This window comes from Sebastes fasciatus, chromosome 21, assembly GCF_043250625.1.
Source record: "Sebastes fasciatus isolate fSebFas1 chromosome 21, fSebFas1.pri, whole genome shotgun sequence".
Lineage (NCBI taxonomy): Eukaryota > Metazoa > Chordata > Actinopteri > Perciformes > Sebastidae > Sebastes > Sebastes fasciatus.
The window spans coordinates 5,960,372-5,980,736 of NC_133815.1; the positions used below are offsets into that span (position 1 = coordinate 5,960,372).

Sequence of the window (20,365 nt, forward strand, 5' to 3'; positions counted from 1 at the left end):
GACAGGCCTTCATAAACAGCCATCATCTTAACAATAGGAAAGCAAATGAAGAATAGGTGTCTGAGAGAGCCTGATGGATTTTAGAGGAGGCCGGGACAGTCCAATCAGATTATTGGTTTGATGTTTAGGTTGATAAATGCAGTCTAGAAAGAAGAGGCGGACCGATAACGTGTCCTGTTGATGCAGAAGGAGACACAACAACCTCTAAATGAGCTCCGTATTTTCTTTCTTTAAATATTCCATTTTTATTCTGCACATTAGTTACAGCTAATGTTCATTAACACCGGAGTTAACAGTCTGGGGAATATTGTTTTCACTGGGTAATGCCCTTGAACTGGGATTGTTTGCTTCAGTTGTGTTCATTATCTTGTATAAAAGTTTATTTCTTTTACTACCGACCCTAACAAAAATCCGCCCTGAAGATACTGTATAATAGAGTAGCAGAGTGTATGAGCGGTTAGCAAGATCATCTTCAAGCCAGAGGACAGTAAGACGCTATCTTCATACCAAAACCACAGCTGAACCAACAGTCTGGCTTCCCTAAGATCAGGCAGACACTATTAATTAAGTAATACATTACAATGAAGCGATTCATTTATTGGTCAATATATTTTTTCGAACTGTTGTTTTTACTTTCACACAGAAAATGTATATTACGCTGCAAAAAAGAGGAGTAATTTTTTTGGACTGAAGTCAACTGCTTGCCAGAGGCAAATTCATGCAGAGCATTTTACTAAAAGGTAACTATCTAGCTTACAGTAGTTTTGGCTACACAACAATTTACCTCAGACAGACTGCCAGACGCTGCTCTGGGTCAATAGGATCCCTGTTTTGGCCTCTGACTGCGCGAACCTATTCAAACCTTTTATTTAAAAAGTGATGCAACCGTTGCAAATTTGCATCACTGCCGGTATGAATAGTTTTAATGCGAAATATTCGCAGGCGAGTATTTCGCATTTTCGGTCATTTATTCGTCACGCCCCCGCCCCCTAGTGTGTAAAGGCCTTTATCGAGATAAAAACAGGATCAATAATGCATGGTGACAAATAGGTGAGGAGGTTGGCCTGCCAGGTGTGTAGCCAGTTTTGTGAAATATTTGAAAGACGGTATGAAACACTTTGCATGCGCTCTATATGCTACACAGCTAGCAATGCTACCATTACTTTCATCAATCAATTATTCATTTGCTAATTCCACATGAAGTTAGTACTCAAAGCAAAATCCAGACCACAAAAAAAAACGCAGAGGCTCCCATAGGAATGAATGGACTTCCGGTTGACTCGCACACATACAGAGCTACTAAGAAAAAGGCATTCCTCCCAGGCACCCATGTTCCCCGGTTGAAATACCAAACATGTCGCCCTGCTGGGTGAGCTTGGTGTATCACTGTGTCGAGTGACAAAGTCAGAGCCTAAATGCCAAACATCAACTCTGTACATATTCTGCATTCACGCAGTAATCCATTCCAGCAGTTCCACTCTTAACTTCCATCATGCACCGCTCCCTTTGATCATCTCACGCTGATATTTTTAACTGCGTAACATACTGACAGCCAGTGATGCACTCTTTACACTCTGGACCCCAGGTTCCCTCGTTGAAACACCAAACACGTTTCAAATACTTTAATCAAAAGGTCTGTTGCCTGCCTGCAGTATTAAACGCTGGTGATTATTTTAAAATCATGTTTTAAAGCAGTAGTGTCTAGGAACGAGCTCTGCTGCATCTGTCAATTCATCCCCAGGCTTCACAGAGATGTTTTAACAAGTTAAAGCTCAAGACGATGCTCCTCACAGACAAAACTAATTCTGACTGAACAAAACTAGTGTGAGTAAAAAAACATTTCACAGCCAACAACCACAAAGCAAACCAGTTACAAAGTGCATGCACAGTAGAAAATCAATGCTTGTGCAGCAAATTGTAGCTGCATCCCATGCCATTTAGCAACTGCTGCTCTAAGTAGAATGTCTGAAGAACTTTGACATACTTTTGCTGCCTGGTAAATGTTGAAATCAAACTGTGCTCACATTCAGTAGTGGATCAGTTAACAGATTCAGCAGGGATTTTCTCCAAAACAGCGTGACAACAAACACAGACACTTCAGCATTTAGGAGCCCAGGGAGGTTCTAAACTAAAAGTCTGAGAGATGCCCGAGGCATTTTGTGTTCCCGAGAGAGACAATCCATTCCTCTAGCAAAAAAAAACAACAGGCTTTAACGAAACACTCTGTATTTCAAGGGGGAAAGTTTTTGTGAAGTGACGTATAGACTGTATCTAACAGGCCCTTCATGAGTCCCTAATGGCATCTAAAATTCAAGCAAAATACTCACAAAAGAGAGATAAAGCAAAGACGACTCACCAAGAGGCTGTCCAGCGATGACACGAGCGTTTTCTCCCGACACAGCTGCCCGGGCGTTCCTCTCGTTCAAATACTGTACGAAGGCGTAACCTTTGTGCACGGAGCAGCCCACTATCTTGCCATACTTGGCGAAGAGGACCTCTATGTCGGTCTTCTTGACGATGGTTGTGTTGAGGTTGCCGATAAAGACTCTGGAGTTTAGGGAGCGCGGGTCATTCTTGTTGGTCACGTTGCTGGTCTGGAGTTTACCAGTCATTCTCCTCCAGTTGCCCTCCTGGGACACAGACAGAGGGAGGAGGGGAGGACATAGCTTTAGAGGTTTTGGGGTCAGCCTAACTCCAGATAAACCTGCTAAACACTATGGAACCCCAAAGTCTACAATATCAAATCAACAAATAAGACATTATGAAATAAATGGTCCTATAGTAAATTGTATAAATGACAACTGTCCAATTATTTACGGAAAAAAACAAGTAATTTTATCATTCTCATCTTCATATTACAGGCCCACAAACTAGCTATACTACAGAGAGACACTCTATGTTTTTGCTCTTCAGAGTTGTGTGCCTTTGATGAATATCTATAAATCACAACACTGCAAAGAAAACTTTTAATTAGCCAGTTAACTGCTGTCATTAACACTGGCTCTTCACTCTGAACTCACTTAAAGCTAGTTAACCGGAGAGGCAGGAGTGCAGAAAGCAACAACTGCCACTGTACCACATTTAGCATGTTAGCTCCTGTTACCTAGAGGAGCAACAACAACTAACTTCTTTTTTTTAGTATCTTTGCAAGGTTTTATATGCTACCTATCGAGCTAGCTACCTAGCTAAGCTGGTTTGTGAGCTTGGGTTTACGGCTTTATTCAGAGTAACCTCAGCAGTGTTGTAATTTCAAAGATGTTTCTCTGACTAGCAAACTCTTTCTCTGTGGTGTCTCTAGGTTAACCATAGACTGTATATAAAGATGGACAACATGACAGCTCCCCAAAAGTGAAGCCAAAACATCTTGATCGCCCCCTGGTGGCTGGCTGCAGTAGAGGTCATAAATCCCGCCTTCTCCATGTTAGTGGATGGGACATGGGCCAAACTAAAAAGTTGCGTCAACTAATTTTTTCCCAAAGATGGTCATTTTAAGTAGTTATTATCACGCTGATGTACGTACAAGTGTTAATCTTTCCCATAAGTTTGGTTTAAATTAGTTATTTGATGCTATAAAAAGGGAGTGAGATGTCATGATTGGCAGCGGGCGACCTCGATACCGCGGTTCCACCACCCGATCACTACTGGCTCCAAATCTCAAGATGGCAGCTCCTGTATCCGGGAATAATTTGGCTTCACATCTGTACAAGTGGGAGGAAGTGGAGACGCGTTGTCCATCTTTATATACAGTCTATGAGGTTAGCCAACAGGAGCCGGCAGTTGTTGAGCCTGCTAAGAGGCTGCATGGGGGCATGTGATTAGATAGATAGATAGATAGATAGATAGATAGATAGATAGATAGATAGAGAGAGAGAAAGGGCATTTTGAAATAAAAAAAATATATAATTTAATAAAAATTAACTATTTTAATATGAAAAGAAGAATGATAATTCATTTTATATATTTCTTAATTACTAGATGGATTAAATTAGCTCATCTATAGGCTACATTTATTCATATAATTATTTATTTCACAATGTCTGATTTATGTATTTAATTCTGGACACTTAAGGGCTCCATAAAACACAAGGTCTGAACTTTAATGCTGTTGGAATCGAATCAATTTATTTTAAATAGACAGTTTTTTGTTGATGAAGGTTTACCTTATCTCATTTATGTACAAGGTCATTGGCCAGTCAACTGCTTACCTAAGCAACATTTTGTGCACGGTTGAAATGCTACCGCTGTACGGCTGAGTGGGAGAATTAGAAGGAGCAACAATATGTGAATGCCGCAGCAGTTTCCTTCTGCTTTGTGAGAAACCAAATACAGTAGCTGTCAGTGGGAAAGCTTTGCTATCTCAATACCCATATTGTTGCATCCCTAATGCTTTGTGTGCCGTTTCACTGATCACAGAATGCGGAGGCTGTAATTCATGTTACAGTTTTATTCAGACTTTTTTGTGCTGTCAAGTTATCGGCGCACATTACCCTCAGCTTTTGTACGCCTCCCCTGCAATTATTTCTAAGTGACCTTTTCATAACCTGAATGTTAGTTTTTATGAAAGATGATTGGCTGCAGGATCATGGAAATTATATCTCCCAAGGGAAGGATGCACTGTTGAACAATTCAAGCTCTATATTTAATAACATATGTAAATAGATCTCACGTATTTCTATTTGCTTTTTCTTTTTTATCCCCACACATCATTTCATTTTTTACAGCTGTAGAAATCCAGGTTTTCAGGACAGTTTATATACCAAAATGGATTACACTTCCGTGCATTAAATAATGTGAAATATTGTGAAGAGAACACTGAATATTCAATATTTGCCTCCTCTGAGTCTCTGTCCCTGACACTCGGTGATAACAACTATTCAGCTTTGAGACTAAGAACCTGAATAATGGATCCAATCCTCAGTAAATAGGATTAGTAACCAAGGTAACACTGATGTTGTTGGTATATCGCGTGGACACACACACATACACACACATTTTGTCACAGGCAGTCTTTTTCTTATCCTTTATCCAACTTAATTTTCCACTGCAAGAGGCTGTAGATGCTTACAGCTGAGCCTCCCAGACTTGACACCGTGTGGCCTCAATATCTGCACAATTACATGATGTAGTTTTATTGTGAAGTGCTACACCATAATGGGTTTATTCAGCTAATTATAGCGGGGCATGAGATTACGTCTAAAATACAGCGAGATGATGTAATTCACAAGCTGAATGATGGATTAAATCCCGTCGTGAGGTCGCCTGCTTTGTACCTGCAGTAGATGATGACCAGCCATCCGGGAAATACGAGAGCGGCCATGTGATTTACAGAGAGAGATTTTCTGTCAGGCATCCATTACACCTGAGACCGAGATCATGCTAGACATTCAGCTGCTCATTCATGGATGAACACATATTATTTCACTTGGCAGCACATGTTTTTAGCATTACATCACGTACAGTATGCTTGACTATTCAGCTACGGGTGTGTTGGCGATTTGCTGTTTACAGTGCTGCCTTGGCGTGTGTTGTTTCTGCGCGTGGGTGTGCATGTGTGGGAATAAACTGCTGCTCGCCATCTCTCAAGTGGCCTTGACATTTATCAGCAGCAGACACTGGGAATTAATGTGACGCCGGCACACACACACATACGTGTGCTAACTCAAACGAGCACCACAGTAGCCGCCTAACGGAGGTTTAAGCCCACAATCTGACACCCATCCCATATTGATGTGCGTGGACAGGTCACAGGGAACATGACAAATCAGTGGAGAAGCGTTAGATTGCCTCTCGCGTCAGATAAATCAGTAGCGGCCAGCGGTCACGGGGCCCTTTTACCGCTCCTTACTGTTATATTTCATGTTGTCTTCCCTGTTGTTTTCTTTAGAGCAGGACACTAATTTATTCCATCAGTGGGGTTTTCCTGCTGACCTTGCCGTTTAGTTTATTTACAACCTCCATTAAGCTTCTCATCCTATGAGGTGATAGCGTCATGGGGAGGAACAACACAGGAAGTGATAGGCACCAGGAGTGTAATTGGCAAAATAATTGTTCCCGAAGACTTGACGTTTGTTATCAAAAAGAAGCACAAAGAGGAGCTTCATCCCAGAAATGCAGTCTACAAACGGCTTTTAGAGGGAAAAATGATGACCTGGGTGTTCAAAGCACCGCTCTTTAAAAATGATTACAGCTTCTACGGTACTGCCTTTTTTGTCAGTAAAGAGCAGAAGACAGTTAAGTCTTCATTTCTTCGCTTTCATGCCAGCGTGGTCGTGTCAGAATAGGTGTCACATTTTTCAAAAGGTGGATGTCTCCTTTTGGAATGAAACACTTTGCTCTTGTGGCATTACAGCAAATCCTGGCATGCTTTGCCTTGAATACAATGTAAAAAAAAAAAGAGAAGCGATCTCATGCCATTGATAAAGAAATATGGATAAGGTCAGGCAGCGGAAAAGGCAGCAAGGTCATGTGGTTGACGGCACTGCTGTTTTGGGAAAGTGAAAAAAAGGGACAGGATTTAGTAGAGAAGTAGCCATATTACGGGGTTGTGCCTTGCTCTGTAATGCATTGTGCCTCGGTAGACAGGCTCTTAAAAGGTTGTTGTTTGGGTCTGGCCACCTGCCTGATTTATAGACATTTTTTCATGGAGGGAGGGAACTCATTGAATTGATTCCTTTTGTAATTTCCTACCACTCCACCACTGTACATTTCTCTTCGCCATGCCTCAGCCACTCTGCTCTGATTGTTGCCAAGGCAGCTCGACGGGCCGAGGAAAAGGCTGGAGAAGCTGCTCAGCGAGACAGAACAGAGAAAGGTATAGCCCGATATACCTTTTTCCAACAGTGTTGCTGCCATGTACTGCAGAGGGTGGAATAATTGCCTCATGGATTCCTTCCATTTATATCTTGTCTTAAAATGTGTCTCTCCGCCGGTGAAGGCAACGGCAACAACCGAGAAATAAATTCCCTCTATTTGTAAATCAATGCTGCTGTTTGTATCGTAAGCTGCGGAGCGTCTCTGCGGTGCAACCAACCAGAAATCTGTGCACTTTTGTGAAAGGGTGGTCAGAGGGCGAAGCTTTTCTGCTTCACAAAGACAAACTGTAGTCACAACATTTTGTCTGATTTGAAGGGGAAATAGATTTAATTCAACGTGAACAGGATAGTGGCCTTAAAGCGATTAAATGCCATATCCACCGTTCTACCTGCCCATTGAAAATGTGTTTAATCTTCAAGATAGAGAGATAAAACCTAATTTTCCCTCCACATTTTCAATCAGCCGCTGCCCTTTGGCTTTATGAGTACACAGTGTTGAGCTGGAATTCAACTCAGTAAGTAGACAGCTACAGCAGAGAGGGCCTATAAAAGGAAGCGAAACAACTCTAATTTTGCCTGCCAAGGGTGCTTGAAGCGCTGTAAAAGCATAAATGAATTACAGTGAGTGGGACATTTACACAGCATCACTATTTACGACTATCACAAGTCATAGCTGGGGGATTACCTTTTTCTGAGGACTTGTATAGAGAAGGACAGTAAAATCTCTTGAGTTAAGTGTTTTTTTTCAAACCTATAATGTTGTGAGAGGGCATCAGGGGTTATGTGCTTTTGTATACTGACCTCAACCATAAAACACAAGGACTTTCAACCAGGAGACTGGCGTTCAAGGCCGGTGTTCATGTCCCAACATTTTTTGTGCCATTTTGAAGTTAGTGGTGTGTCGTCCGTAATTACGTTATGTTGTTCACGTAAGTATTTCACTTAGTTTACCTACTTATTTGAATCCTAAACCTAACTGCGGCCATTTCACGTTAATGATGTAGCGTTAAATGATACGCTAAATGCGTTATCATGACATGTGGAATGTCCTTAAAATGTTTATGCGACATCCATGATATCAATTTGAACCAACATATTGGATATATTTTTCTCATGAGATGGTGGAGACCAAATCAGAGCTAAAAGGAGAGTAAACATTGGAGATATATATCGGCCAGGTGATTGGAAACAACGCCAAATAAATACTACCATTTCTGTGTTTCTGCGAAGCATATAATGTATATAGGCAATTACTTGCTAGCACGTCAACTTTAAAACGTGATACGGAAAATGTTTTTACAGCTTGTCATATATAATACCGCTACACAAGTTATGACATATTTAAGGTTGTGATCATCAGTGCGAACTAGCACAGACTTCTGTTGATATTACGACACTCCTTGTCCAGTAAGCTTCATGGACAAATCTTTAATTAGTAACCTATAATATTTTTTTAAACTGGTAGGAACATATTCTAATTAAAGGATAAAAATAATGGTTTTAATATTGGTTTGAAGTCTTCATGTTCTCAAGAATCACAAGCTTTAGTCACTCACTTTTCCCCTAGCTTGCATTTACTGGTGCTAGACAGTGTTAACTGAGCGCTCTGTTAAGGGAATAAGAATTAAGGGTTTCCCTTCTTTCTTGGCTTATACTGCTTGTTACATTTACCTTTAAATAACTTTATTATACTATTTAAAAACATAAAGGTATACTTACTAAATGCTCTTTTATATTCTTGAGAATACGTTTTTTACTTGGGTGGTTAACTGGAGAAAGACTAAACCATATCTAACTTCAATACCACCGTCTTTCTCAGTCTCCTGCAGCAAACCTCATGTTCTCAGAAAAATACATTAACTATCAGAAAGCCCGGAGCAATGATACAATTAGCTAAGATGCAAATGGAGCCATTTCTCAGTTGGCCCTCAATCACCTGCAGAGGAGAAATGGGTAAAATGAGGTGGGAGAAACTCCTGTGTGCCGGGGCACGGCAGACATGGGATGATAAACGAGTGGAATTTGTTATTGTCCAGGGGGAGTCGACTGTTTGTGATGGACAGGGGAACACTTCAACTGCAATAACAAGATTTCATTTCTTTTAATGGCGGCATACAGCTGCACAGAGTTGAAACTAATCTGGTCAAACACAGTGAGCTGTCGAGCGCGGAATAGATCAATCTCTGTCTGCTCTTAATCCAATTTGATTGGTAAGGATAGCACCGAGGTGGTTTATGACACATTCTTTAGAAAGTTTCCTCTCCACTATAGAACATAGCTCCACAGGACGTTTAAAAGCTTACTCTCCACAATGCAGTGAAATATCCCCATCTTCTCAAAGGGCAATGAGACAAATAGCATCTGTTTCTGAGTTACCAAATACAATCAGGGTGTTTATGAGCACATCAGGCATATGTCCAACATAAAAACACTACGGCAGCGGTGGAACAGTGGTGCGATCCTTCATTAGTAGCAAAACAACATATGAAACACACTCAAGGTCAGGTAGCACCGGATCTCACTATTCCATACTGTTGGTTACTATAGCAATGCATCATGTTTTATGCACTCATCAGATGCTCTGATGATTATCTCTGAGACGTGGTGGAGTGTAAATGAAGGATCACAAAATGGAGATGGAGAAGTACCAGCGCAAAGTGTACTGAAGTACACTCTCCTGGGAATAAACTGAAAATAAACCGGAGACTTTTCAGCTCTGCTGCAACCCTGTCTCCTACAAAATTATGTTTCCATACAACTATGTCTTATTTTCCCCCAGATATCGGATGCAGTTTTAAACACGTGGTTAATATTGTAAACAGAATCAAAACAAAACAAAAAACGCAAAATTATTTGGTTAGGTTTATTTAAAACATCATGGTATGGCTTAAAATAAGTACGTTTGTTACGTTATTTAAGTTACAGCCATCAGTTAAAATAAGTCAACATTGACTTTTGGTGTCAAACGGGACACAAACAGCGGAATATGATTAGAAACATATTTGTAATACATCAAAAACAAACGTAATCTGGGAGAAAAATGTTTCCCTCCAAACGTAATTGACAATGCAGTCTAGATGTCTGGGAACCAGCCTGTCTTCCTGCAAAATATGACCCCATAGGTCGGTTGTACTGCAGCTTATTATGACACATATTTACATTTAGTTCGGAAGCGACCTCTAGTGGCCGTAATAATTATGACGGGAGCAAACCCAGAAGTCAGGTGACGTAGTATAAAGAGCAGTTTAAATAGATAAAGTAAAATGTATATAAAGTCTACATTGGGTGGGTTGGAGGGAGGGGTGGCGGATGGGTCAAACAAAGTTATTTTTACTTACATCTGTTGTCACGTATGCATGTGACGTCATTACGTCGCTATGGGCGCAGTTCTGATGTCGGACTCTGGCGGACTGTTTTCGTGTCAAAATACTGATTTCTTCAGTAAGTAACTGTGTAATAAGCAGGAATATGTACAGCCAGCAGGTCAGGGCGATGCGGAGGGGTCTTTCATCGCCCTGAAGGGATTTCTTTCACAACAATGACCGGCTAGCTGTACATTATCCCACTTATTACATATTATACACAGATTGCAGCAGTATTATTATAACAGTAAAATAACTAAAAATATGAGTGCAATAACTAGAACTGCTGTAAAACTAACTGTAAGACACACTTGCATACTTTGCATGTTGTTATGACAAAATTATCTTAGATAAATGTCAAATGTGGTGCTTACCGGCTCAAATAGTGTGTGTTCATTCATTTTATACCTACAATAACAATTTTTTCACCACTTGCGGGGAGTGGAAACAAGCTGTAAACACAGCACTGACATGTTATTATTATTATTATTATTAACAGTTAACTTTATCCGTCTGCTGCTAAAACCAAATCAGAAAATATGTGGGTGGAAAACCAAAACAATTGGACGAGTCCACAAAGTCGTGTGATTATTCTCTGTGGGTTAATTACAGCGAGAGACCTCTTCCACACACAAGTAATCCTTTGATCTGTTAATATAAAAGTGTTGATTATAGCCACTTTAAATCACAGAATATTGGAATGATGGCAATCACAACACACCTTTCTGTGTGCACACCGTAGAAACACCACACGAGCATTTCATTAAATGTTAACAGGACAAAAACAATTGGACACTTGGGACACTGCTGTCCCGGTGGTTGCCTCTTGCTTACTATTCTGCAAATGAATATCCTATCTGGTGCAATTACATTACAACTAATAATGATCCCCAAACTTCATTAAAATCCATACGGAGAAACTAATGTAAAATGTGACTGAAACCAAAGTGTTTAAATATGCTAAAATATTGTCGCGGTACGCTTTGATTTGGTGGGTCTAAAGTATTTGGCCGTTGACCGTTCTGCTCTCCTCATTAAATCTGGATGTGTCATCATTAGCGCTCCAAGTTGCAGCTGCAGCTGGGACAAATTTTTAATGGGGGCAAATTAGCATTTATTAACATCTACTCTGCAGGAGAGGTAAAACAAAGTCCCAACTCTTCATTACGAGTATTAATCCACACTTTGAAAAAAGTGTGCTGAAAACACAAACTGCAGCCGGCGTCTGAAACAGTCATGTAGCCAAACAGCGTGTTTGGTCAGAGTAGGGGACATTGCATTTAATCTTGTTCTCAGCTCACACAATTAACAGTTTGCAGAAGGATATTTCTTATTTATTGGAGCCCCTGTGAGCCGCGCTGTGCTCAATAGCCTGTATTGTAAGAGGATGAATTTTTTGGCTTCAAAGCCTTGGCAACGGCTCAGTGGAATTTAAATGACCTTAAAATTCACAGGTTTCATTTATGGAGATATTATGCAGAAGAATATTACTGTATGGTGTCATCAAAATAAGCACATCTTTCAAAGTGTGTGCTCGTATTGTGGACTATGAGTATAAATGGTGTGTGTTTTGTTTTTGAGAGGTTATAGGGACGGTATATTTGGCATTGCCTCTTCTCTGGTGGCGTTGCGCGGAGGGGCCGGTCGACCATCTGTAGCCGTGCCATGACCTATGTGTCAGCAGAGGCCTCGCCCGGCAGCAGCTGCTCTTGCCTGTAGCACCGCCTGTCGTTTGAAACTCACAACAAGATGCTCGCATCATCCCCTCTCCTCGGGTTTGTGTACACATTTCTGCTGGTGGTGTGGCGCCACGTATGCTGTGATGTGCAGCTGACCCGACCACGCGTTCACACCTCTAGCAACACAATCAATCAAGTCACCGGAAACTCATTAATTTCATATTGAGGTGAGCAGCCGGGGAAAGTCAGCCTACGCATGCAGAGTTGGCCAAGAAAGAAATTTGGCCACGGCTCTCCTTTATGTGGCCATCAAGCTTCAATGAGCAGGTTTTTCCTGCTTTGCTGTTTCCAATGTCAATTTCATTCTTATTCATAATCATTTCCGCCTGCCAAGTGTAAAATGGATGCAAAGTTTATTCTAGTCATTCATCGCTCACATGACAGGAATAAACATCTCAGGAGTAATTGGTATTCAGGGTAAGTCTGTTCACACAATGAGAGTTTCTAAAACCACGTGTCAAACAGGACAACTTAAAGGGATAGTACGGGTGTTTTGAAGTGGGGTTGCATGAGGTATTCATCCATAGACAGTGTATTACCTACAATAGATGACGGTCGACACGCCCCCGGTTTGAAGAAACAGGACACTTACTCGTTCACAGCAATATACTGCTGTGAACGAGTAAGTGTCCCTGTAGGAGCTATTTATTTGTTGTTAGTATTTAGCTGTTGGTTTACTAAGAATAAGTATTATTGTTTGATTTATTATTCTAGATGTTTTCTTTATTTAGATTCAATTTTTGATAGTGTTTTCTTTTGTTTAGTTATTTGTTTAGTTTAATTATTTTCTTGTTTAGTATTTTTGTATTCATAATTACTATTTTGTTTTCTTTTGTTCATGAATTGGGTAAAACCATGGGCACCTGCAGTTATATTGGCAGGTAGGACCAGCATGCACCTGGGTGGGCTCATGTTTTTTTACCAGAACAAGAGAGGCAGCGACATCCATGTTTTCTTTGTGCTTTGTTTGCTGTTCTTTTTGGATAAATAAATCATCAGAAACACACATTTTGGGCTCTTTTGCCTGTGTAAACCACATACCCATGGTGCATCAGTCACCCTTTGATTTCAGTTCGATTTTTGCAACAAATGGCCACTACAGTACGCTGTATTTAGAATATTTTCAACCTTTATCTTGCCGTCAGACAAGACCTTTCCGAGGGGGAACTGAACTGAAATGGATTTTTTAGGTGAGCCTTTCTTTTAGGTGGCTAAAGTATGTTTTTCTGCCGTCCCCGTCCACAGCTCTGTATTGCTTTGCTCCGGTGCCGGTGCTCCTGTCTGTTTCTCAATGCTGGAGACGCGCCAACTGTCATCTACTATAAGTAATACACTGACTATGGATAAGTACCTCATACAACCCCACTTCAAAGCACCTGAACTATCTCTTTAAAAACTACAATATGTGAACATGTGTAAATATAATACGGTAAAGTATCCACATAGTTTTGTTTCCTCGTGAACTCCCAAAGAAGAAGATGCTTATCACAGCAAACAGCGCCGACAGTTGTGCGTGAAGGGACCTACGTATGCCGGAGACATCGGTTTGAAACACCCCTCAGACGGACTTTGATGATACAAATCTCCATCATGTTATGTTTATGCCTGTGACTGCTCCCTCCTCTCATTGCCAGGCTAAATGTTCAAAAGGTAGCAGAAACTTTATGTAACACATTGACGAGGGAGAAAAAAGAAGAAAAAAAAAACACACGCATCCAAACTTCAAAGAATCCCCAACACTTCAAAAGCTTCTTCATGGTTCGGTGACTAATCTTCAAAGTCATGCCAAGGATTGAACTGATAGTGCCGCTGTGTATAGCAGGTACAAACATCCTCGTCAGCGCCACTGAGGTGTGAGGTGTGGAGAAAGGGAGAAGGGATAAAACCGAGAGCTAATTGAGACAAAGTCTGTCCCTCGCCTGTGTGAATACAAAGCCACTGGCTGAAGACATTTGGTAATTACGACTGCCAGAGAACCAATCATTCAAATGAATACGTCATTAGAGGTTGCAGACGCACATTAAAGGTAAATCATTGGTGATCCTGGAGGTTTATCTCAGTCATTGTGGGGCTTTCTGTAGATCTATCTTTCCTCTTTGCTGCCTTGTGCATCACAGTGATCTCAAGAAACTATCTGGAGAAAAATGGTTGAAATACTTCTATTTCTGCACCTGTGAGGTCAATATTCCTAATTGATATCATGTTTCCTTTGACCAAAAGATTATGACATAACTCACCACCAAATTACTTTAGTTGTTATTAGGACTTTTAATGTCTGTGTGCTTTGACCCTGCAGTAGTACAGCAAATAAAATCTTCTCTGTGACTGTCTGTGTTAATACTGAGTGGTAACTAAATGGTGAGTTACTGCTTAATGCAAATACTGGACATTTAATATTCCTTAAAATTCCAATCGTCATTTTTACCCAAAAATTAGAAAAGAAAGTCATGTGACCTCTCAGTCAACCTTGCATCAGAATATTAGTTTTACTTTAAGTTTTATTTTATTTTTCAACGTTTATTTTAGTTTATTTTGATGATTTTGATGATTTTTTTTTTTTTAAATTCATTCAGGTTTGGTGACGTCCAGCGGTGAGGTTGCAGATTGCAAGCAAGAATTATGGTGGACGGCGAGAAAACGCGTCTAGCCCTCTCTAAAGCCAGTGACATGGCAGTGCAACATAGCAGGCTCTGTGAAGAGGATCCGCTCCCTATGTCAATATACACCGATCAGCCATAACATTAGGTCAGCATTGGCCACCCTGAACGGTCTGCGGCTACGAAACCCCATACGCAACAAACTGCGATGCACTGTGTGTTCTGACACCTTTCTATCAGAACCAGCATTAACTTTTTCAGCAGTTTGAGCTACAGTAGCTCTTCTATTGGATCAGACAACACGGGGCAGCCTTCGCTCCCCACGTGCATCAATGAGCCTTTGGTCTGACCCTGTCGCCGGTTCACCTTGGACCACTGTTGGTAGGTCCTGACCACTGCAGACTGGGACCATCCCACAAGAGCTGCAGTTTTGGAGATGCTCTGACCCGGTCATCTAGCCGTCAAAATTTGGCCCTCGTCAAAGTTGCTCACATCCTCACGCTTGCCCATTTTTTCTGCTTCCAACACAAAGTTCAAAATTAAAAATGTTATCTTGCAGCCTAATATATCCCACCCACTGCCAGGTACCATTGTAACGAGATAATCAATGTTATTCACTTCACCTGTCAGTGGTCTTAATGTTATGGCTGATCGGTGTAAACGGCTCATCCTAAGGCAGTGATTCAGATGAGAACCATTTGCACCAACAAGCATAATGTGTCCATTACTCCCACCCACATTAGCTAACACACAGCAATAAGTTCATTATTCTTAAGTTGAAGCACTTCAACTGAAAGTCAGCTTCAGACTGGTAAGTTTAAACGCCCACATTTATTATGTCAGTCTTGCTACTGTTCATTTTCTTTTAAGATCTAATACTTGAGAAGTATAAATGCTGTCAAGTTGAGTAGACATGCAATTTGAATAAAATGACCCTCTATTTAAAAGTTCATAAGTGGTATAAACATGATTCAATTTGAAATGTTTTTCTAATTATCGCTATGAAACAAGTTTGAAGTATTTGGGTTGAAAAGCTTTAGAATAGAAATAGTTCTAATGGCATCTAAGAGTACAAATGGTGGTAAACATACACTTAATCAGTGATGATTAACAGAGGTGAGAGGGCGTCCTTGGAAATTGTTTTAATTCACACATAAAAGTGTTTTTCCGCTGTGGAGAAAGGCAGACTATCTGTGCAGGACTTGAACGAAAGGCCTGGAACACTCGTGAAAGAGAAAAATTGGAAATACAAAGTTCAAAGTTCAAAATGCTCACTTGCTGTGTAATATATCCCACGCACTGCCAGGTGCCATTGTAACGAGATAATCAATGGTATTCACTTCACCTGTCGGTGGTCTTAATGTTATGGCTGATCGGTGTAAACAGCTCATCCTAAGGCAGTGATTCTCCAGGGGTCCGTGGCACTCTGTCAGAGATCCGCGAAATTCTCTTAAATGACTAAATGACAAATAAATAGAGAGTTTCCTGTGAATCCCTCGTGAGTAGTTACGCATTTTCAAATCCCAATTCATTAGTGGCGGACTCCACGATGAAAACTAGAGAGGTCATTACTGAATTCTAATACATTTCAATCAGGAGAGACTCGTATGAATTGAATGATGATTTATTACAAAGTGCACGAATTATGAATAGTAACAGTCTTTGGCGATTTAGACCCGATGTGACATGATAAGGAGGAAGTGATGCCGTAGTAGGATTTAGGATTATTCCCCCGGGTCTAGACACTGGTGATGGTGGTAGTGAAGATTGATGCAGATCCGATGAATGAAGTAGAGCAGGATTGCTCTGATTGGATGAATCTGGAGGTGATGGGGTGATGGAGGGTCGCGTCGGTTTGTGCCGATACTGACACTGAAACAGCATAGAGGAGAACGTTTTTTAAACTTTTGACAGCAACAATGTGATTGGTTCAGGGAGATATGGCAAGCTCTGATTGGTCACTGAAAAGAAATACGCCCATAATCAGCTGACATAGTAATAGGTGGTTTGAGTGACAATAACTACGGAGGCGGCGTTAAACTAGTACGGAAGCTATGTAACAAATAAATCAACGTTCTGGTTTTACACGGGATACTAACACCGGTCTCCTGGGTGGAAGTCCGGTATTTTTTGAATCACCTATTCACCCCGACCTCCTCCCTACCCGTTGTTTGTCACTATTTATTCTTCCTGGTTCACGATTACGTGGATTACATACAAATTGATTTCTTAGGATATATACAAATTATAGTGTATTACTTTGCGTAGGTATAGCTATGAACTGTGTATGAGAACAGCCTGGAAGAAACCAAAAGATCCCCCCTAAATGCTATATACTGGTCCTTTAATTCACAGATAAAAGTGTTTTCTCGTTGTGGAGAAAGGCAGACTATCTGTGCAGGACTTGTACGAAAGGCCTGGACCACTTGTTCAATTTCGTTGCACATGATATGACTTTTTTCTTCCAGTTCCTGCATGTATCGTTTCCTGAGAATCCCTCGTGAGTAGGTACGCAATTTGAATACCAATGCACTAGTGGCGGACTCCACTAGTCACGATGGAAACGACCATATAGAGAGGTCATTACTGAATGCAAATACATTTAATGGTGATTGCTGAAAACCACTTGTCATAAACAGTATCAATATGGGGTTTTATATAAAGAAAATCTCAAGGGTTATACATTATAACATTTGCAGCTTACTGCGCAGAGAGCTCTGGTGAAAAGAGCAATATGCACTCAGAAACTGAGGCATTGATGTCCTAAAGGTTTATGCAACTTTCATTATCAGCCGTCCTCCATTCATCCCTCCCAAACACAGGCAGGCCGAGATAATAAATATGAGCCACTATACAGAAATATATAGACTTCATGTTTATAATAAGTCCAGAAGGTCAAACACAGTGTACACTGTGTGCATGTTAATGTATTTATTTATTTAGTTACCATATCCCAGGAATAACCAATGAACTTGTTTACCCCCTCTTTAGCTTTATAGATCTGAAAATATACGGCTATGTGTGCAAAATCAAATATTTTTTTGCAAGCGTGAAGGAATTCAAGACAAAAGCAGAGCTCGCTAGGTGTTCAATTCAATTGATTTCTCTCCATTTAAAATGTGCATATCAAAGCAGCCTCTTGTAGCGAAGGTCAGAGCTTCTAAAAATCAAAGGAGACTTAGCAGGCCGCTGCATTTAAGGGCTGAATCTCAATAACCCACGAGTCCCCGAAGAGAGCCACAACACTTGTTACTTGAGAATATGACGCATCACATATTCCCACCGATGCAAATTTAAATCCAAAAGTATTGGAAGTGTTGTGCTGAAGAACACGGGGAGGAAATAAATAACGTGTCTTTTAGAGAGAAGGAAATTGAATGTTCAACAGATTTATTTAATTGGCTGGCTGCGTGTGGGGTCTCCATTAAAAATGCCTCCCATCCTCCCGGTCTGTATATAGACACTTCATCACACCCCCTCATTTCATTTCCCTTTAATTGCACAGCGACTGTAGTTTAACAGTAAAGTACCATTAAAACAATCTCAATATTTGCTGACAGCCACACTCTTTAAAGAGTTCACTGTCTAAATAATTCAGGATTAAGAAGAACTGCAGAGACAATGAGATACGCATGATGAAAGGGGCTGATACTTTCTTTTTGTGTCTCGTATGTGCAAACACAATTGCAGCAGGTAGTAATTGCCGCAAATTCTACCTATTCTAAACCAGACAAACCACAGCCCACTTACTCCGGGGCAGTAATTGCACGGCACAGTTGGAGATTTTTAAAGCGTTCGGTAGTTGGAGCCCAAGGGAACCCTTAAGGGCCTCCCTGGGCAATGAAGCCGTCATCGTGCTTCATGAAGTGTAACAGTATTTTTTATTCTTCTTCTTCTTGCCCTGGCGTATTTCCATTTATCAGGTCCACTGACTGTGCAGAGTGAGAGCCGCAGACTTCAGTAAAATGGATCAGAGTCCAATGTTTGTCAAAAAGAAGCGGACATGTTGAATACACATACACACCAACATGCTCAAATGCGGACGCACCGGTGGAATGCACAAACAAGGACATGTGCGTACAGAGAAGCCAACGCACTCACACAGAACGCGCGGCGCTTGTACACAAACACGGCAGACAAAAAGCGATGGAGAACCTCACATGGCGGACCGATCACAATCTTTGAAGTAGAAGTTTTGACAGTTTGACAGCACATGCTGTCTTTTGTGTAGGAGAATGGAGTCTGTCTGCTGCCCTCGACACTTCTTCTTCTTCTTTCTCCTCTTCGAGTAATAAAGCGCTACGCACCATATGGCTTTATGCATTAACACTACACAAGCTTGAGAAACTTCACTTGCTATGAGACAAAACAAAACACGATATAAAAATAGACATTAGAAAAGCTCCAGCTGAGTGTCGGGGTTCAGAAAGCGGCGTTATCGTATGCATTTGAAGGGGTTTCTTTACAAGACATCAATCATGTGGGAAAAAAGAAAATGACACCTACTCTCTCGGAATGATTGCTGTCAGAAAAATGAGGCTCAGAGGTTACTAAAAAATCTTTCAAACGTCATATCTGAACATTTATTTTTATCTGAACAAAGAGTCATGTGTGTTTTAGAGGTAATAACTAAAAAAAAAAAGGATTTCAAGCACTTGAAATGACTGAAACCCTTCATTTCCTTTTAGCACCATACTGGATGCAACTCGATCTCATGGGAAGGCGTATAAATAGAACGACATTACAAGGACATTAAACGTTTTTTGCTCTGTCTCGTCTCATTTTTCACTACAGTAACATCCACAGCTAGGTTTAGGCAACACAACCACTTAGTTAGGTTTAGGAAAAACATCATAGAGTACCCATCCACCCCGACCTCCTCCCTACGCGACGTATGCCGCTATATATATTTCCTGGTTCACAATTACATGAATTACACACAAATTGATTGCGAGGGATCTATACAAATTGCAGTGCATTACTTTTCGTAGGTATAGCTAAAAACAGTGTATAAGAACAGCCTGTCATAAACCGTTTGAGCCATTTCTCCGTTTCTCATTCCTAGGGCGTCAAATACCGAGGCTTTGTCACGGCCGTTGCTGTTCGGTACCGCCGCACATTTCACCCTTTAGCATCGGTATGAAACACACCGGGCGTTCCAATAACTATAATGTAAACCCATCCGGGGAAACAGTAAATGCTCAGGGGAAAGTGCACCTGGAGTGACTGTGGTAATGTAGTTTAAAGAGTGAAAGAGACACTCTATCCAGGAGACCACTCTCCGTGTACCGTGCGTCACGTTACAATCAGCTATTAGTTTGTGTTCACAAGATTCAGTTTGATTTTCACTGTACAAACGTAGTAGTTTTAGGCCCAACCATGTTCTGTTTTCCTAAACCTAACTAAGAGGTTTTGTTGCTTAATCCTAAAGTGATGCCAAGGGGCGTGACAAAGCCTCGGTATGTGACTAGTTGGGATGAGAACATGTTGGCCATTTAGTGGATGACATGTAAGCCTTAAAGTCAGAACACATAAGGACCTACTAGCTGTGGATGAACGCTCACATCCTCATAAGAGGAATACATGAACTCAAACATTCGAATGGTGAAAGTTCTTATAAGGGGAACGTTGCTTTGAGGGTGTCGGGACACCTTTAAATGTAAAAACCCATCAGGGCTGTCTCTCCCACAGCCGTCATCTGTCGTCGTGACAACTATTTCTCATTCCCAAAATGAAATCCATCTCCATGCCCCACATTCTGAATAACGATTACTTAAAATGACTCTTCCCAAACGTATCTGTAAATAATGAAGAAAAAAAATATCTGAAAAACGGTGACACGTGAAATCTGATCC

General features: G+C 40.9%; 1 protein-coding gene across 5 annotated transcripts in view; it reads right to left on the reverse strand.

Moving 5' to 3' along the window:
- LOC141759679 (RALY RNA binding protein like) overlaps positions 1-20,365 on the reverse strand; it is a 111,537-nt gene that overhangs the window by 57,120 nt on the left and 34,052 nt on the right. For all 5 annotated transcript variants that reach the window (XM_074621953.1, XM_074621952.1, XM_074621955.1 and 2 more), the window contains exon 2: positions 2,357-2,630. In XM_074621953.1, the coding sequence (XP_074478054.1) occupies positions 2,357-2,612 (256 nt within the window). In that variant the 5' untranslated portion in view covers positions 2,613-2,630. The remainder of the gene's footprint in view (positions 1-2,356; positions 2,631-20,365) is intronic.